Source organism: Pseudophryne corroboree, chromosome 4 (genome assembly GCF_028390025.1).
Source record: "Pseudophryne corroboree isolate aPseCor3 chromosome 4, aPseCor3.hap2, whole genome shotgun sequence".
NCBI lineage: Eukaryota > Metazoa > Chordata > Amphibia > Anura > Myobatrachidae > Pseudophryne > Pseudophryne corroboree.
This window is the reverse complement of record NC_086447.1, coordinates 859,509,295-859,529,623: the sequence shown is the minus strand read 5'-3', so window position 1 is coordinate 859,529,623 and position 20,329 is coordinate 859,509,295. Positions and strand designations below refer to the sequence as shown.

Genomic DNA, 20,329 nt, shown 5'->3' with positions numbered 1-20,329 from the left:
TTTACTCTAAGCAGCTCTTTAGGAGAGCCACCTAGATTGCACCCTTCTCGGCCGGGCACAAAAACCTAACTGAGGCTTGGAGGAGGGTCATAAGGGGAGGAGCCAGTGCACACCACCTGATCCTAAAGCTTTTACTTTTGTGCCCTGTCTCCTGCGGAGCCGCTATTCTCCATGGTCCTGACGGAGTCCCCAGCATCCACTTAGGACGTCAGAGAAAAATGTATTGAATATCCCTCAAAGAGTTACAAAGATTACAGCAGCAAAATAATTCTACCAGTTGGTGAACGAGTCAGGACCAAAGGAAAGTTGCCCATTGAGATTTACGTGTAGTGTCGGTGAGGCCAGAATGGAGAAATAAGCGTGAATGGGGTAGTCATCACAGGTGTACAGGAACTTCCAAATCAAAGACAACACTGTTAAGAGAAGAAATTAAGGGGGGCACACCTATCCACCACGGTAGCCTATGTTTCGGTGACCTCATACCGTTTCTAAATTACAATTCAATTTACTACTGTAGATAGAAAAACAATTCCCATAATAAATAGTATTTTATATATGGTTTTAATTATTAACATGTACCAATATAGCACCATTATATGCAGTTGCGCATTAGAATTAGGAACAAATCAGTAATAAAACAGGGTAGTAACAGACAGCCAATGAGGAAAGAAGACCCTGCCCGCAAGCTGACAATCTACTGTACAGATATATTTTAACATTTGTGATGACTTTCATTAGTATCTGGTAACCACATCTTTATTGGATTATAATAATTTATTGTTTCTTACTCTATATTTTCCTTTAGAATGCCACTGAAGCATCAAGCCACATGTGACAGGTTATATAAATCAATTTGCGGCTTCTGTTAATTACATTTCAAACTACTCTAGCTTGATATATTTTAATGGATTAATAGTTCAGCATCGACTTCGGTAAGCACCTTGAGTTTTCCTGTAAATTATTATTGTTGGGGTGGGGGAGGGGGGGATTGAGGGATGGGGAGATGGTTTTACACACATACATACTTACACGAAAACACACAAACACACACACATACAAACGCACACACACACATATACAAATGCGTAACACACCACTTTATTTTTAATTTAAATTTGTTGCAAGAATCCTATTAGGACATGACATTTATGAGCTAAGAGTGACAGATGTTCCGTCTATGCCAGTAGAGTCTGTTGTCCCTGGCAACCTCCTTGTGAGGACTCCTAGCAACCAGGTTGGTTTCTATTTTAAGCATATACTATATTCTGTGATTAGATGACAATTTTCAGCATCCAGGGCTAATCAGTAACTGGACAGTGGGCGTGTTGCGATAATAACAGTGAAAGGCATAAAAGCTTGACGCTGCAACACAAACCAGGGCTCGCTACAGTTTCCTGAGCCAAATTAATTAGATGAACAGTGTACAAGGTAAAATGATCATAGGAACGGAACAGCGCACGTAACGATGGGGAGGTATTTCATTTCATATTGTCTTAGTTACTGGCAGTTATTTTCGGTGTCATAAAGACAGTGACATGAGCAATACTTCATGAGATCTGTTAACTCCTCTGTGACTTCTGATTCTTTTTTGCTAAATAGAGTGGATTATATCACGTTGTTAAATATTGACAACGTAGAGAATGTTTTTGCTGAATCTGTAATCAAACTTTGCTAATGCTCTCACTCTGGATCTTTTGGGGCCTGATTTCTCGAAGGGGGGATTCAAATGCTTTATTTTTCGAGCGAGTGCTGCCAGCCCATGTAGATGTAATACTTGGTCATTCTCATTATGATTCCCAGTTAAAAACACACTAAAACAGTCATAAACAGATGAACGTGGACAATTAACTGATGAATAGCAGTAACAATAGGCAATGATGGCTAAATGTGAGCATTAGGTCCAGAGCTGCATGTGTTGGTAATGAGGTTCACATGTTTTATCCCCACGTGTGTTTGCTAATGTTTCCCGGATGCAAGCAGCGTGGAGCTTTATCAGTCCGTGTCAGTGACTGAGATAATCAGCTACAGTACATGTGCAAGCTAATGGAAGAAGCTATTAGACAGCCTGCCCCCAACCCACACATTCTTCATCCTCAGGGCTAGACAGCTTGGGCTGCTTCCAACTGAAACAAGGGTTAAGTACTGTAGGTGCGCGGCCCGCTTTCTAGAGAGGTAACCAGCCTAAGGCCAGACAGACTGGATATCCTCCTATCCCCTACCAATGGCTACCAGCCTAACCAATTTTGCCATCTCACTTATCCCAGCTAATAGCAAGGTATCCGTTCAGATGGTCAACAATGTTAAGGTCGACACTCATTAGATCGACCACTACTGGTCAACATTGACATGGTCGACATGGACAAATGGTCGGCACATGAAATGGTCGACACATGAAAGGTCGACGCATGAAAAGATCAACATGATTTTTTTTCATTTTTTTTTTTCATTTTTGGAACTTTTTTAATACTTTAAGATCCACGTGGACTACAACTGGGAATGGTAACCTGTGCCGAGCGCAGTGGTAGCGGAGCGAGGCACCTTGCCCGAAGCACAGCGAGCAGACGCGGTGCACTAATTGGGGTTCCCCGTCACTTTACGCAGAAAACGACACAAAAAAGTAAAAAACCTCATGTCGACCTTTTCATATGGCGACCTTTCACGTGTCGACCATTTCCATGTGTCGACCATTTGTCCATGTCGACCATGTCAATGTCGACCAATAGTGGTCGACATAATGAGTGTCGACCTTAACATTGTTGACCATTCATACCGGAACCAATAGCAATGAGCCCTTAAGACACTTTCCATTGTGCTGAAATAGAAATAAAATGGCACAATTGTTAAAATAAGAATTTACTCACCGGCAATTCTATTTCTCGTAGTCCGTAGTGGATGCTGGGTACCATGGGGAATAGACGGGCTCCGCAGGAGACTGGGCACTCTTAAAAGAAAGATTAGGTACTACATCTGGTGTGCACTGGCTCCTCCCTCTATGCCCCTCCTCCAGACCTCAGTTAGGGAAACTGTGCCCGGAAGAGCTGACATTACTAGGAAAGGATTTGGAATCCAGGGTAAGACTCATATCAGCCACACCAATCACACTGTACAACTTGTGATAACTATACCCAGTTAACAGTATGAACAACAACTGAGCCTCATTTAACAGATGGCTCATAACAATAACCCTATAGTTAAGCAATAACTATATACATGTATTGCAGAAAGTCCGCACTTGGGACGTGCTCCCAGCATCCACTACGGACTACGAGAAATAGAATTACCGGTGAGTAAATTCTTATTTTCTCTGACGTCCTAGTGGATGCTGGGTACTCCGTAAGGACCATGGGGATTATACCAAAGCTCCCAAACGGGCGGGAGAGTGCGGATGACTCTGCAGCACCGAATGAGCAAACTCAAGGTCCTCCTCAGCCAGGGTATGAAACTTGTAGAATTTTGTAAAAGTGTTTGATCCCGACCAAGTAGCAGCTCGGCAAAGTTGTAAAGCCGAGACCCCTCGGGCAGCCGCCCAAGAAGAGCCCACCTTCCTCGTGGAATGGGCTTTTACTGATTTAGGATGCGGCAGTCCAGCTGCAGAATGTGCAAGTTGAATCGTGCTACAGATCCAGCGAGCAATAGTCTGCTTTGAAGCAGGAGCACCCAGCTTGTTGGGTGCATGCAGGATAAACAGCAAGTCAGTTTTTCTGACTCTAGCCGTCCTGGAACATAGATTTTCAGGGCCCGGACTACGTCCAGCAACTTGGAATCCTCCAAGTCCTGAGTAGCCGCAGGCACCACAATAGGTTGGTTCAAATGAAACGCTGATACCACCTTTTGGAGAAATTGGGGACGAGTCCTCAATTCTGACCTGTCCATATTGAAAATCAGATATGGGCTTTTACAGGACAAAGCCGCCAATTCTGACACACGCCTAGCTGAGGCCAAGGCCAACAGCATGACTACCTTCCACGTGAGATACTTCAACTCCACGGTCTGAAGTGGCTCAAACCAATGTGATTTTAGGAAATCCAACACAACGTTGAGATCCCAAGGTGCCACTGGAGGCACAAAACGGGGGCTGAATATGCAGCACTCTCTTAACAAACGTCTGAACTTCAGGCAGTGAAGCCAGTGCTTTTTGAAAGAAAATAGACAGGGCCGAAATCTGGACTTTAATGGATCCCAATTTTAGGCCCATAGTCACTCCTGACTGTAGGAAGTGCAGAAATCGACCCAGCTGAAATTTCATTGCTTGTAGTTCCGGGTACCAAGTTCTTCTTGGCCAATCCGGAACGATGAGTATAGTTCTTACTCCTCTCTTTCTTATTATCCTCAGTACCTTTGGTATGAGAGGAAGAGGAGGGAACACATAAACCGTCTGGTACACCCACGGTGTCACTAGAGCGTCCACAGCTATCGCCTGAGGGTCCCTTGACCTGGCGCAATATCTTTTTAGCTTTTTGTTGAGGCGGGACGCCATCATGTCCACCTGTGGCCTTTCCCAACGATTTACAATCAGCTTGAAGACTTCTGGATGAAGTCCCCACTCTCCCGGGTGGAGGTCGTGCCTGCTGAGGAAGTCTGCTTCCCAGTTGTCCACTCCCGGAATGAACACTGCTGACAGTGCTAGCACTTGATTCTCCGCCCATCGAAGAATCCTTGTGGCTTCTGCCATCACCATCCTGCTTCTTGTGCCGCCCTGTCGGTTTACATGGGCGACCGCCGTGATGTTGTCTGACTGAATCAGCACCGGCTGGTTTTGAAGCAGGGTTACTGCTTGACTCAGGGCATTGTAAATGGCCCTTAGTTCCAGAATATTTATGTGTAGGGAAGTTTCCTGACTCGACCACTGTCCTTGGAAGTTTCTTCCCTGAGTGACTGCCCCCCAACCTCGGAGGCTTGCATCCGTGGTCACCAGGACCCAGTCCTGAATGCCGAATCTGCGGCCCTCGCGAAGATGAGCACTCTGCAGCCACCACAGCAGAGACACCTTGGCCCTCGGGGACAGGGTGATCAACCGATGCATCTGAAGATGCGATCCGGACCACTTGTCTAACAGATCCCACTGAAAGATCCTTGCATGGAACCTGCCGAAGGGAATTGCTTCGTAAGAAGCTACCATCTATCCCAGGACTCGCGTGCAGTGATGCACCGACACCTGTTTTGGTTTCAGGAGGTCCCTGACCAGAGATGACAATTCCTGGGCCTTCTCCTCCGGGAGAAACACCTTCTTCTGTTCTGTGTCCAGAATCATGCCCAAGAACAGCAGACGCGTCGTAGGAATCAGCTGCGACTTTGGGATATTCAGAATCCAGCCGTGCTGTTGTAGCACTTCCCGAGATAGTGCTACTCCGACTTACAACTGCTCCTTGGACCTCGCCTTTATAAGGAGATCGTCCAAGTATGGGATAATTATAACTCCCTTCTTTCGAAGGAGTATCATCATTTCGGCCATTACCTTGGTAAATACCCTCGGTGCCGTGGACAGACCAAACGGCAACGTCTGGAATTGGTAATGACAGTCCTGTACCACAAATCTGAGGTACTCCTGGTGAGGGGGGTAAATGGGTACATGTAGGTAAGCATCCTTGATGTCCAGTGACACCATAAAATCTCCCTCTTCCAGGCTTGCAATAACCGCCCTGAGCGATTTCATTTTGAACTTGAACTTCCTTATATAAGTGTTCAAGGATTTCAAATTTAGAATGGGTCTCACCGAACCGTCTGGTTTCGGTACCACAAACATTGTGGAATAGTAACCCCGTCCCTGTTGAAGGAGGGGAACTTTGATTATCACCTGCTGAAGGTACAGCTTGTGAATTGCCGCCAGTACTACCTCCCTTTCCTTGGGAGCAGCTGGCAAGGCTGATTTGAGGTAACGGCGAGGGGGAGACGCCTCGAACTCCAGCTTGTATCCCTGAGATACCACTTGTAGAACCCAGAGATCCACCTGTGAGCGAACCCACTGGTCGCTGAAGTTCCGGAGACGCGCCCCCACCGCACCTGGCTCCACCTGTGGAGCCCCAGCGACATGCGGTGAACTTAGTGGAAGCAGGGGAGGATTTTTGTTCCTGGGAACTGGCTGTCTGGTGCAGCTTTTTCCCTCTACCCCTGCCTCTGGGCAGAAAGGACGCGCCTCTGACCCGCTTGCCTTTCTGAGGCCGAAAGGACTGTACTTGATAATACGGTGCTTTCTTAGGCTGTGAGGGAACCTGAGGTAAAAAAGTCGACTTCCCAGCTGTTGCTGTGGATACGAGGTCCGAGAGACCGTCCCCAAACAATTCCTCACCCTTATAAGGCAAAACCTCCATGTGCCTTTTAGAATCAGCATCACCTGTCCACTGCCGAGTCCATAATACTCTCCTGGCAGAAATGGACATTGCATTAATTCTAGATGCCAGCCGGCAAATGTCCCTCTGTGCATCCCTCATATATAAGACGACGTCTTTAATATGCTCTATGGTTAGCAAAATAGTATCCCTGTCAAGGAAATCAATGTTATCTGACAGGGAATCAGACCAAGCAGCTGCAGCACTACACATCCATGCCGAAGCAATTGCAGGTCTCAGTATAGTACCTGAGTGTGTATATACAGACTTCAGGATAGCCTCCTGCTTTCTATCTGCAGGCTCCTTTAAGGCAGCCGTATCCTGAGACGGCAGTGCCACCTTTTTTGATAAGCTTGTGAGCGCCTTGTCCACCCTAGGGGATGTTTCCCAACGTAGCCTGTCCGTTGGCGGGAAAGGGTACGCCATCAGTAACCTCTTAGAAATCACTAATTTCTTATCTGGGGAACACCACGCTTCTTCACACAATTCATTTAACTCATCAGATGGGGGAAAAGTCACTGGCTGCTTTTTCTCCCCAAACACAATACCCTTTTTAGTGGTAACCGGGTTAATGTCAGAAATGTGCAACACATTTTTCATTGCCGTATCATACATCGGATGGCCCTTGTGGACTGTACATTTGTCTCATCCTCGTCTACACTGGAGTCAGACTCCGTGTCGACATCTGTGTCTGCCATCTGAGGTAGCGGGCGTTTTTGAGCCCCTGATGGCCTCTGAGATGCCTGGGCAGGCGCGGGCTGAGATGCCGGCTGTCCCAAAGCTGCGTCATCGAACCTTTTTATGCAAGGCGTTGACACTGTCGGTTAATACCTTCCACATATCCATCCACTCTGGTGTCGGCCCCGCAGGGGGCGACATCACACTTATCGCCACCTGCTCCGCCTCCACGTAAGCGTCCTCCTCAAACATGTCGACACAGCCGTACCGACACACCGCACACACACACAGGGAATGCTCTGACTGAGGACAGGACCCCACAAAGTCCTTTGGGAAGACAGAGAGGGAGTATGCCAGCACACACCAGAGCGCTATATAACAGAGGGATTTACACTAACAGAAAGTGAATTTTCCCCCAATAGCAGCTTATATCACCTTTTGCGCCTAAATTTATGTGCCCCCCCTGTCTTTTTTTTACCCTTCTCGTAGTGTATACTGCAGGGGAGAGCCTGGGGAGCGTCCTTCCAGCGGAGCTGTGAAGAAAAAATGGTGCTGGCTGTGCTGAGGAAGATAGCCCCGCCCCTTCAGCGACGGGCTTCTCCCGCTTTTTTAATAATATTTATGGCAGGGGATTAGGCACATATACAGTTTATAACTGTATTATGTGCATTTTGCCAAAAAGGTATACATATTGCAGCCCAGAGCGCCCCCCCCAGCGCCCTGCACCCACCAGTGACCGGAGCGTGTGGTGTGCTGTGGGAGCAATGGCGCACAGCTGCAGTGCTGTGCGCTACCTTATTGAAGACCGGAGTCTTCAGCCGCCGATTTTCTCCTGGTTCTTCCGTCTTCTGGCTCTGCAAGGGGGACGGCGGCGCGGCTCCGGGAACGGACGATCGAGGTCGGGCCCTGTGTTCGATCCCTCTGGAGCTAATGGTGTCCAGTAGCCTTAGAAGCACAAGCTAGCTGCAAGCAGATAGGTTCGCTTCTTCTCCCCTCAGTCCCTCGTAGCAGTGAGTCTGTTGCCAGCAGATCTCACTGAAAATAAAAAACCTAACAAATACTTTCTTTTCTAGTGAGCTCAGGAGAGCCCACTAGGTGCATCCAGCTCTGGCCGGGCACAGATTCTAACTGAGGTCTGGAGGAGGGGCATAGAGGGAGGAGCCAGTGCACACCAGATGTAGTACCTAATCTTTCTTTTAAGAGTGCCCAGTCTCCTGCGGAGCCCGTCTATTCCCCATGGTCCTTACGGAGTACCCAGCATCCACTAGGACGTCAGAGAAATACACTTTTACTGAAGTGAAGGATCCCCCAACCCATGTTCACCAATTTACCAATAGAAATAAGGTGTCAGGTTTGTGCGTATTTAGTGGGTTCTCTATTGCCATCCTGTATTAGTGCTATAGAGCATCAGACTCTAATACACCAGCGCTTTCACCGGGAGGAGGGTTGGGCTTTGCTGCTGGAAGAGTCACAGGTCGCTGCTATCTGACCAGTGTGACAATCTGGTGTCCAACAAAGAAAAGAGCGAAACTGGTATGGGTACACGGACAGACCATAGAGTGTGAAGTGTAATCAAGAAGGAATGTCAGGACAAGCCAGGTCAGCAACAATCATTATTAGAGTCAGACTCAAAAATGTGAGCAAGAGAGGAGTGTAAATCAAAAGTACCAGCCAATGGAATGCACTGCAGGAATACTGGAGTATAGGTAGGATACTACTATGCAATCAGTGGCAGAGATGGGGCTCCAGCTCAGTCCAGAATTCATATAGGGGAGCGACACCAACTGCCAGTGAGCCCTGGCTGGTGATGTTTGGCGGTGTTTGGGGTGGCAGTTGGTGTGGTTTCCCTATATGAATTTTGTACTGCGCTGCAGCCCCACCTCTGCAACTGCCACTGTACGCAGGGCCGCCATCAGGGGAGTACTGGGGGCACAGCTTGTCCCGGGCCCGGCCTCTCTGACAGAGAGGGGAGGGCCCGGTCCACTCATGCAGCCATCCGCCCTTCACAGCCGTCCATCCTCATCTGTCCGCCACCGTCATTCCGCAGCGCTCTTTTGAAAATGTCTCTCTCAAAATGGCCGCTGCCTCAGGAGAGACTGATATTAAAGGAGGCTTTAGTATCTTTAATAACTGTCTCTTCTAAGGCGATGGCCATTTGGTAAGGGACGTTTAAAATAGTTTGAGGCTGGCAGGCGTGAACAGCAGCCCCCGCTGGGACGGCAGACCTGTAGCGCCAACTCGGAAGAAGGGGAATCCCCTGACAACAAGCAGAACCCCTGACAATGAGCAGGTGCTGGCATAGTTACTGTGTGGGCATAATATGGTGACACGGGCATTAATGTGGGGGCATAATATGTTGTCAGGGGCATAACTGTAGGGCATAATATGGTGTCAGGGGCATTATTGTGGGTACTCAATATGGTGCAAGGGGCATAATATGGTGTTGCTCCGTATGTGCATAGGAATTTAAAAAAATATATAAATGTATTTTTATTTAATTTTGATATATATATATATATATCAGTGTGAAAGGGGTATTAGTGTCCTTTGCATGTACACTGTAAATCCCAGGTGCATTCAGAACGACAGTCACAGAACTAAACGCATGTCTCTAATCAGCGCCTTTATCACAGCACTATCAGCATGTCTCTGATTAAAGAGAAGCTAAGTGGCACATGTCATATGGATGTTCATCACCTAGACCTAAAGCATGTCAGTGGGATATGTTCGGTAGGGGAGGTCTATACTGTATACATACTAGGGGAGTAACATTTAATGTCTGCTGTTCAGTGTAACTAGCAATCCAAACTAACTATGGTATCTCAGGGCACAGTGAAAAATGGCCACCAGTGGTGTCTATGCAATACAGCTTCCACCTGCCATAAAGCAGTATGTCCTAGATTGAGGCTACATTATACACAGAGCAGCCATGGGAGTGCAAGTGCACTTGGGAATACTGTCTTCTAATAACAAGTGATAAACCTTTCAGCCCTGATCATCTGAACACCTACAGTCATCTAGACCGTCCACTACACCAATGCCAGAGGTTTTAGCATCTCGCATATTTATCTCTGATTTATCCAGAGATGGAGATCAGTAAGACGTCACTCATAATGGCTATATCAGTATGCAAAAAACGAACCTCTAAGCCAGTAGCTCCAAAACGCAGTCCTCAAGGCACTCCAACAGTCCAGGTTTTGTTATTATTATTATTATTATTATTATTATTATTATTATTATCATCCTTTATTTATATGGCACCACAGCGACCATTACAAAGTATATAATCAAATGAGCAAACAAGAAAAGAGCACTTACAGTTCAAGACAATATAGGACAGACATAGAAAACCAGGGTTTAGGTGCCATCAAAGGAGTATAAGATAGTGTAAGTAAGAAAAGGAAAGGCACATGAGGAAAGAAGTCCCTGCTCTTGCGAGCTTACATTCTAAAAGGTGAAGGGCTAACAGACTGGAGTGACACAGAAGGGGCAGACAGTGAGCATAGACAAGAGGGTTAGGAGAAGAGTTGGCTGGTTTTGGTGAAGAAGTGGGTCTCGAGAGACCGATTGACGTTTTGTAGAGAGGTGGAGAGTCGGATGGGGATAGGTAGAGAATTCCAGAAATAGGGAGCAGCACGTGCAAAATCTTGTAGGTAGAAGTGGGAGGAGGTAATCAGTTGGCAGGAGAGACGGTGTGCATTAGGGTAGCAAAGAGGACGGGTGGAAATGTAAAGAGAGATAAGGTCAGAGATGTAAGAGGGAGAAGAGTGGATGAGGGCTTTGTAGGTGAGTATGAGAAGCTTGAATTGGATTCTGAATGGGAATGGTAGCCAGTGAAGTTCCTGCAAGAGAGGGGATGTGAATGTAGTACGTTTCGTGAGGAAGATGAGATGGGCAGCAGCACTGAGGATAGATTGGAGTGGAGAGAGGCATTTTTGAGGGAGGCCAGATAGAAGATTGCAGTAGTCCAATCTGGAGATGACCAGTGAGTGGATGAGGGTCTTAGTAGCATGCTGGGTGAGAAAGGGTCTGATCCTGGAGATGTTTTTGAGATGGAAACGGCAGGTTTGTGAGAGGTACTGAATGTGTGGTTTGAAGTAGAGGGAGAAGTCAAGGATTACTCCAAGACATCACACTTGGGGGCTAGAGGAGATAGTTGTGCCATCAATGGATAATTAAATTGTGGAAGTTGAGGTTATGCGGGAGGGAGGGAAGATGTTCAGCTCAGTCTCAGACATCTTAAGTTTAAGAAAGCGCTGGGACATCCAGAGATAGCAGAGAGACAGTTGGAGATACGAGTGAGGAGGTCAGAGGAGGAAAGGTAGATTTGAGTATCTTCAGTGTAGAGATGATATTATAAGTCAAAAGAGCTAATGAGCTCACCTAATTCACCTAATAAGGATGTGTAGAGACAGAAAAGGAGAGGCCCAACAACAGAACCTTGGGGGACACCTACTGGTAGAGGAAGTGGGGGGGAGGTGGAGTCATGAGAGGAGACAGAGAAAGAATGGTCAGAAAGGTAGGAGGACAGCCAGGAGAGAGCAGTATCATGCAAACCAAGGGAGTAAAGGATTTGCAGGAGGAGAGGGTGGTCTACAGTGTCAAAAGCAGCAGAGAGGTCAAGGAGAATAAGCAGAGAGTAGTAGCCCCTGGATTTAGCAGCAAGGTCATTGCAGACTTTCATGAGGGCAGTTTCAGTGGAGTGCAGAGGACAGAAACCAGACTGGAAAGGGTCAAGCAGTGAGTGGGAAGAAAGAAAGACAGTGAGGTGGATGTAGACACGTTTTAAGGATATCCATGGATAAGCAGATATGGTTAAAGCAAAATGACTGAGTATGGCTATCCTTATACCCTTAACTATTAGTGTGGCTTGAGGACCAAATTTAGGGAACACCACTCTAAGCAACTTATAAAAAGCCAGACAGAATTATTGGCAGGGAAAGCCACTCTTCATTTTCACTGCTCGGCTCCCAGGGCTGTGTCTCCAGCTTGCACAAAAGCCAAGTTAGACAGAAAATCTATCACTTACAAATCAAACTCATAGCACAGAATTATAGGGGGGGGGAACATAAATTTCCTAACACTACATCCTTAAAACACACGGTTTCAATGAGGCCTCTTCTCATACTGAAGAAGTAAAGCACTGATCTAAAAAACAAAAGACAAACAAAAAATAGGATTTCAATACCTACCGGTAAATCCTTTTCTCTTAGACCGTAGAGGATGCTGGGGACACTTCAAGAACCATGGGGTATAGACGGGATCCGCAGGAGACATGGGCACTTTAAGACTTTGAATGGGTGTGAACTGGCTCCTCCCTCTATGGCCCTCCTCCAGACTCCAGTTATAGGAACTGTGCCCAGGGAGACGGACATTTCGAGGAAAAGGATTTATTGTTAACTAAGGTGGGATACATACCAGCTCACACCTCAAACACGCCGTACAACATGGCATTTAACAGAAAACCAGTCAACGGCATGAACCATGTCAGCAACAGGCTGACTATAACAGAACCACAACTTGTGTGTAACCTAACTAATAACTAATAAGCAATAACTGCAGATAGAGTCCGCACTGGAACGGGCGCCCAGCATCCTCTACGGACTAAGAGAAAAGGATTTATCGGTAGGTATTAAAATACTATTTTCTCATACATCCTAGAGGATGCTGGGGACATTTCAAGAACCATGGGGTTTATACCAAAGCACTAGAATGGGCGGGAGAGTGCGGATGACTCTGCAGCACCGATTGACCAAACGAGGTCCTCCTCAGCCAGGGTATCAAACTTGTAAAATTTCGCAAAAGTGTTTGAACCCGACCAAGTAGCTGCTCGGCAGAGTTGCAATGCCAAGACCCCCCGGGCAGCCGCCCAGGATGAGCCCACCTTTCTGTTAGAGTGGGCCTTCACTGATTTCGGTAACAACAATCCAGCCGTAGAATGAGCCTGCTGAATCGTATGACAGATCCAGCGCACAATAATCTGCTTGGAAGCAGGATTTCCAATCTTGTTGGAAGCATACAGGACAAACAAAGCTTCAGTTTTCCTAAGTGGAGCCTTTCTGGTGACATAAATCTTTAAAGCCCTGACCACATCGAGAGATTTTGATTCAGCAAAGACGTCAGTAGCCACCGGCACCACAATAGGCTGGTTCATGTGGAACGATGAAACCACCTTCGGCAGAAATTGTTGGCGAGTCCTCAACTCTGCTCTATCTTCATGGAAGATTAAATAAGTACTGTTGTGAGACAAAGCCGCTAACTCAGACACCCGCCTCGCGGATGCTAAGGCCAATAACATGACCACTTTCCAAGTGAGAATTTTCAACTCTACCTTCTGTAAAGGTTCAAACCAATGAGATTGAAGGAACTGCAACACCACATTAAGATCCCATGGTGCCACTGGGGGCACAAAAGGAGGTTGGATGTGCATTACGCCCTTCACGAAAGTCTGAACTTCCGGAAGTGAGGCCAATTCTTTTTGAAAGAAAATTGATAAAGCCAAAATTTGTACTTTTATGGAGCCTAACTTCAGGCCCGAATCCACACCTGCTTGCAGAAAATGGAGAAAACGCCCCAGCTGAAATTCTTCCGTAGGAGCCCTCTTGGATTCACACCAAGACACATATTTTCTCCAAATACGGTGATAATGTTTTGCCGTTACATCTTTCCTAGCCTGAAGAAGTGTGGGAATGACTTCACTGGGAATAGCCTTTCGGGCTAAGATCCGGTGTTCAACCGCCAAGCCGTCAAACGTAGCCGCAGTAAGTCGTGATATACGCATGGCCCCTGCTGTAACAGATCCTCTCGTAGAGGAAGAGGCCAGGGATCTCCTATGAGTAATTCCTGAAGATCTGGATACCAAGCCCTCCTCGGCCAGTCCGGAACAATGAGGATCGCCTGAATCCTTGTTCTTATGATCTTTAGCACCTTTGGTATGAGTGGAAGCGGAGGGAACACATACACCGACTAAAACACCCATGTTGTCACTAGGGTGTCCACAGCTATTGCTTGAGGGTCCCTCGACCTGGAACAATATCTCTGAAGTTTCTTGTTGAGGCGAGACGCCATCATGTCTATTTGAGGAATTCCCCAAAGACTTATCACTTCTGCGAAGACCTCTTGATGAAGACCCCACTCTCCTGGATGGAGATCGTGTCTGCTGAGGAAGTCTGCTTCCCAGTTGTCCACTCCTGGAATGAAGATTGCTGACAGAGCGCTTGTATGTCTTTCCGCCCAGCGGAGAACTTTTGTGGCCTCTGCCATTGCCGCTCTGCTCTTTGTTCCGCCCTGGCGGTTTATGCGCGCTACTGCTGTTATATTGTCCGACTGGATTAGTATGGGCAGGTTTCGAAGGAGACTTTCCGCTTGAAGAAGACCATTGTAAATGCTCTTAACTGCTCTTAACTCTAGAACGTTTATGTGTAGACAAACTTCCTGGCTTGTCCATCTTCCCTGGAAGTTTTCCCCCTGTGTGACTGCTCCCCAGCCCCGGAGACTCATATCCGTGGTTACTAGGATCCAGTCCTGGATCCCGAACCCGCGTCCCTCTAGGAGGCGAGAGCTGTGCAGCCACCACAGGAATGAGATTCTGGTCCTGGAGGACAGGATTATTTTCTGGTGCATGTGTAGATGGGATCCGGACCACTTGTCCAACAGGTCCCACTGAAACACTCTGGCATGGAACCTGCCAAATTGAATGGCCTCATAGGCCGCCACCATCTTTCCCAGCAAACGAGTGCATTGATGGATCGACACTCTCGCCGGTTTCAGAATCTGTTTGACCAAACTTCTGGAAGAAACACTATCTGTAATTCTGTGTCCAGAATCATTCCCAAGAACGACAGCCGTTTTGTCGGATTCAACTGTGACTTTGGCAAGTTTAGGATCCAACCATGTTGTTGTAGAACTGTCAGGGATAGCGTAATGTCCTGGACCAGTTTGTCCTTGGATCTCGCCTTTATCAGGAGATCGTCCAAGTAAGGGATAATTGTGACTCCTTGCCTGCGAAGGAGAATCATAATTTCCGCCATTACCTTGGTGAAAATCCACGGAGCCGTGGACAGACCAAACGGCAACGTCTGAAATTGGTAATGACAATCCTGAATAGCAAACCTTAGGTAAGCCTGATGCGGAGGATATATGGGGATGTGTAAGTAGGCATCCTTTATGTCGACCGACACCATGAAATCCCCTTCCTCCAGACTGGAGATCACTGCTCGGAGAGATTCCATCTTGAATTTGAATTTTCTTAGGTAAAGATTGAGGGACTTTAGGTTAAGAATTGGTCTGACTGAACCGTCCGACGGCCGGAGATCTTTTACCCTTTTCCTCTTCCCCTATTAGAGGAAGGAATAACCTCGGCCTTTTTTGTATTTATTTGGCCGAAAGGACTGCATCTGAAAATGGCCTTTCTTTTGTTGTGGAGGAACATAAGGCAAAAAAGACGACTTACCCGCGGTAGCCGTAGATACCAGCTCAGTGAGACCATCAACAAACAAGACACCACCTTTATATGGGAGTGACTCCATAGCTTTCTTAGAGTCAGCATCAGCATTCCATTGATGAATCCACAATGCCCTCCTAGCTGAAATTGCCATGGCATTGGCTTTTGCTCCCAAAATGCCAATATCCCTCGCCGCCTCCTTTAGGTAGGCCGCAGCGTCCCTGATATAACCCAGAGTTAACAGGATGCTATCCCTATCTAGGGTATCTATATCAGATGCCAAGTTATCTGCCCACTTTTCGATAGCACTACTCACCCACGCCAATGCCACCTTTTTAGACAACCGTGATAGGGCCTTGTCCACAATGGGGGAAGACTCCCACTTTTCTCTATCCCCAGAGGGGAACGGATACGCCACCTGAATCCTCTTGGAAATCAGAAACTTTTTGTCAGGATTTTCCCACATTTTTTCAAAAAAAGTATTCAGTTCATGAGAGGGCGGAAATGTTACCTCAAGTTTCTTTCCCTTATACATACAGACCCTAGTATCAGGAACAGCAGGGTCCTCAGTGATATTTAACATGTCTTTTATTGCCACAGTCATGTACTGAATATTCTTTGCCCATTTTGGGTCTAATCTGGCATCACTATAGTCGACACTGGAATCAGTGTCCGTGTCGGTATCTGTGTCTACCAATTGAGCAAATGAACGTTTATGTGACCCCGAGGGGGTCTGGACCTGTGATAACACATCCTCCACAGATTTCTTCCATGCCTGGTTCTGAGATTCAGATTTATCCAATCTCTTATTAATAAGAGCCACATTAGCATTCAAGGCAGTCAACACATTTACCCAATCAGGAGTTGGCAGTGCCGACATGGTCACTCCCACAGCCGTTTCTGTCCCTAACACAGTCTCCTCCTGGGAAGAACACTCAGCCTCAGACATGCCGACATACGTGTACCGACACCCACTGACACACTGGGCAGATAGGGGACAGACCCACAGTAAAGCCTGTCAGAGAAACACAGAGGGAGTTTGCCAGCTCTCAACCCAGCGCTCAATCCCAGTACTGAAACTTTAATATAAAGCCCAGACCTGTTTCTAGCGCTTTTATAACTTATATTAGCCAAATTAACAGTGACTCCCCCCCCCCCCCCCCCCGCCGTTTTGCACCCTGTTACTTGTTACAGCAGTGTGGAGGCAAGGACCAGCATCTCTACAGCTTTCTGTGAAGAGAAAATGGTGCTGAGAGCTGTGGGGGCTAAGCCCCGCCCCCTCAATGGCGCGCTTCAGCCCGCTATTTTATAATATAAAAACGCAGGTGGGGGTCAGGATTTTGTGCCTTGGCACATCTTATCCACTTTGCCAGCTTGTATGAGGATTTTTTATGCTGCCCAGGGCGCCCCCCCCCCCGCTCCCTGCACCCTGTAGTGCTGCTGTGTATGGGAGCATGGCGCGCAGTGCGGTGACCCAGAAGCCGTCACTGAAGTCTTCTATCTTCTTCTACTCACCTGTCTTCTGACTTCTGGCTCTGCAAGGGGGGGTGACGGCGGGCTCTGGGAGTAAACCCCTAGGTGTACCTAGTGTTCCAAACCCTCAGGAGCTATTGGTGTCCTGTAGCCAAGAAGCAGAGCCTTTGAACTCATTAGAAGTAGGTCTGACTTCTCTCCCCTAAGTCCCACGATGCAGGGAGACCGTTGCCAGCAGTTCTCCCTGAAAATAAAAAACCTAACATAAGTCTTTTCAGAGAAACTCAGTAGAGCTCCCCTGTGTGTGACCAGTCTCACTGGGCACAATTCTACACTGGAGTCTGGAGGAGGGGCATAGAGGGGGGAGCCAGTTCACACCCATTCAAAGTCTTAAAGTGCCCATGTCTCCTGCGGATCCCGTCTATACCCCATGGTTCTTGAAGTGTCCCCAGCATCCTCTAGGACAGGCCTGGCCAACCTGTGGCTCTCCAGATGTTGTGAAACTACACATCCCAGCATGCCCTGCCACAGTTTTAGCCTTCCCTAATAGCAAAACTGTAGCAAAGCATGATGGGACTTGTAGTTTCACAACAGCTGGAGAGCCACGGGTTGGCCAGGCCTGCTCTAGGACGTAGGAGAAAAAAGAGGGATATTCACTGAATCTGCATGTGAACCCAAACATGTTATCTCAAGCGTAACGAGGACTAGAGTATATCAGTATATCAAAGGCACTTGCACATTTTTGACTGGTCTTCAATAAAACCCAACATTTTACAAAATCTATGTGTCAGAGCACACTGGAATATATTGTGCGGGTGTAGAATTCTAGTGACATAATTGCACCTACTGTACACAGACACAAACGGCACAAACACGTGGATTTACAGTATATATTTCCATTTCCCGTCTATCTGCTACCCATCACGGCAGGTAGAATGTATATACAGTATAAGAGGTGGGGACAAAGCGGAATTTACATGACACAAATTTGTACTGTAGATAAACTTCACAATAATTTGTGTGCATTACAGAAAAAAAAAGAACCAACTTACAAGTATTTTAGGCTTTGTAGGTATGCAAAGGCTCCACATCCAATATGGATCAGGTTTTTTGTGTTCCGGATAGTTCTGCAAAAAAATAAATAAAAATTATTTGTTTTATTTCAAATTATATCTATAAAATAATAAGATTTTACTTACCGATAAATCTATTTCTCATAGTCCGTAGTGGATGCTGGGGACTCCGTCAGGACCATGGGGGATAGCGGCTCCGCAGGAGACAGGGCACAAAAGCAAGCTTTTAGGATCACATGGTGTGTACTGGCTCCTCCCCCTATGACCCTCCTCCAAGCCTCAATTAGGTACTGTGCCCGGACGAGCGTACACAATAAGGAAGGATCTTGAATCCCGGGTAAGACTCATACCAGCCACACCAATCACACCGTACAACTTGTGATCTGAACCCAGTTAACAGTATGATAACAAAGAAGTAGCCTCTAAAAAAAGATGGCTCACAACAATAATAACCCGATTTTTGTAACAATAACTATGTACAAGTAATGCAGACAATCCGCACTTGGGATGGGCGCCCAGCATCCACTACGGACTATGAGAAATAGATTTATCGGTAAGTAAAATCTTATTTTCTCTAACGTCCTAGTGGATGCTGGGGACTCCGTCAGGACCATGGGGATTATACCAAAGCTCCCAAACGGGCGGGAGAGTGCGGATGACTCTGCAGCACCGAATGAGAGAACTCCAGGTCCTCCTCAGCCAGGGTATCAAATTTGTAAAATTTTACAAACGTGTTCCCCCCTGACCACGTAGCTGCTCGGCAAAGTTGTAAAGCCGAGACCCCTCGGGCAGCCGCCCAAGATGAGCCCACCTTCCTTGTGGAATGGGCATTTACAGATTTTGGCTGTGGCAGGCCTGCCACAGAATGTGCAAGCTGAATTGTACTACAAATCCAACGAGCAATAGTCTGCTTAGAAGCAGGAGCACCCAGCTTTTTTGGGTGCATACAATATAAACAGCAAGTCAGACTTTCTGACTCCAGCCGTCCTGGAATTATATATATATATATATATATTTTCAGGGCCCTGACAACGTCTAGCAACTTGGAGTCCTCCAAGTCCCTAGTAGCCGCAGGCACCACAATAGGTTGTTTCAGGTGAAACGCTGACACCACCTTAGGAAGAAACTGGGGATGAGTCCGCAGTTCTGCCCTGTCCGAATGGAAAATCAAATATGGGCTTTTGTAAGACAAAGCCGCCAATTCTAACACTCGCCTGGCCGAGGCCAGGGCCAACAGCATGGTCACTTTCCATGTGAGATATTTCAAATCCACAGATTTGAGCGGTTCAAACCAATATGATTTGAGGAATCCCAACACTACGTTGAGATCCCACGGTGCCACTGGAGGCACAAAAGGGGCTGTATATGCAATACTCTCTTGACAAATGTCTGGACTTCAGGAACTGAAGCCAATTCTTTCTGGAAGAAAATCTACAGGGCCGAAACTTGAACCTTAATGGACCCCAATTTGAGGCTCATAGACACTCCTGTTTGCAGGAAGTGCAGAAATCGACCTAGTTGAAATTTCTTCGTGGGGCCTTCCTGGCCTCACCCACGCAACATATTTTCACCACATGTGGTGATAACGTTGTGTGGTCACCTCCTTCCTGGCTTTGACCAGGGTAGGTATGACCTCTTCCGGAATGCCTTTTCCCTTAGGATCCGGCGTTCAACCGCCATCCGTCAAACGCAGCCGCGGTAAGTCTTGGAACAGACATGGTACTTGCTGAAACAAGTCCCTTCTTAGCTCCCGAGGCCATTAGTCCTCTGTGAGCATCTCTTGAAATTCTGGGTACCAAGTCCCTCTTGGCCAATCCGGAGCCACGAGTATAGTTCTTACTCCTCTACGTCTTATAATTCTCAATACCTTGGTTATGAGAAGCAGAGGAGGGAACACATACACCGACTGTTACACCCGCGGTGTTACCAGGACATCCACAGCTATCGCCTGAAGGTCTCGTGACCTGGCGCAATACCTGTCCCGTTTTTTGTTCGGGCGGGATGCCATCATGTCCACCTTTGGTCTTTCCCAACGGTTCACAATCATGCGGAAAACTTCCCGATGAAGTTCCCACTCTCCCGGGTGGAGGTCGTGCCTGCTGAGGAAGTCTGCTTCCCAGTCGTCCACTCCCGGAATGAACACTGCTGACAGTGCTATCACATGATTTTCCGCCTAGCGAAAAATCCTTGCAGTTTTGCCACTGCCCTCCTGCTTCTTGTGCCGCCCTTTCTGTTTACGTGGGCGACTGCCGTGATGTTATCCCACTGGATCAATACCGGCTGACCTTGAAGCAGGGGTCTTGCTAAGTTTAGAGCATTATAAATTTGCTCTTAGC

The 20,329-nt window shown here is 47.2% G+C and overlaps 1 protein-coding gene across 1 annotated transcript in view; it reads right to left on the bottom strand.

Annotated features, from left to right (window-relative positions):
• Positions 1-20,329, bottom strand: part of LHCGR (luteinizing hormone/choriogonadotropin receptor) — a 444,743-nt gene that overhangs the window by 191,510 nt on the left and 232,904 nt on the right. Inside the window, exon 4 of the mRNA XM_063918688.1 lies at positions 17,973-18,047. Coding sequence (XP_063774758.1) covers positions 17,973-18,047 — 75 coding nt within the window. The remainder of the gene's footprint in view (positions 1-17,972; positions 18,048-20,329) is intronic.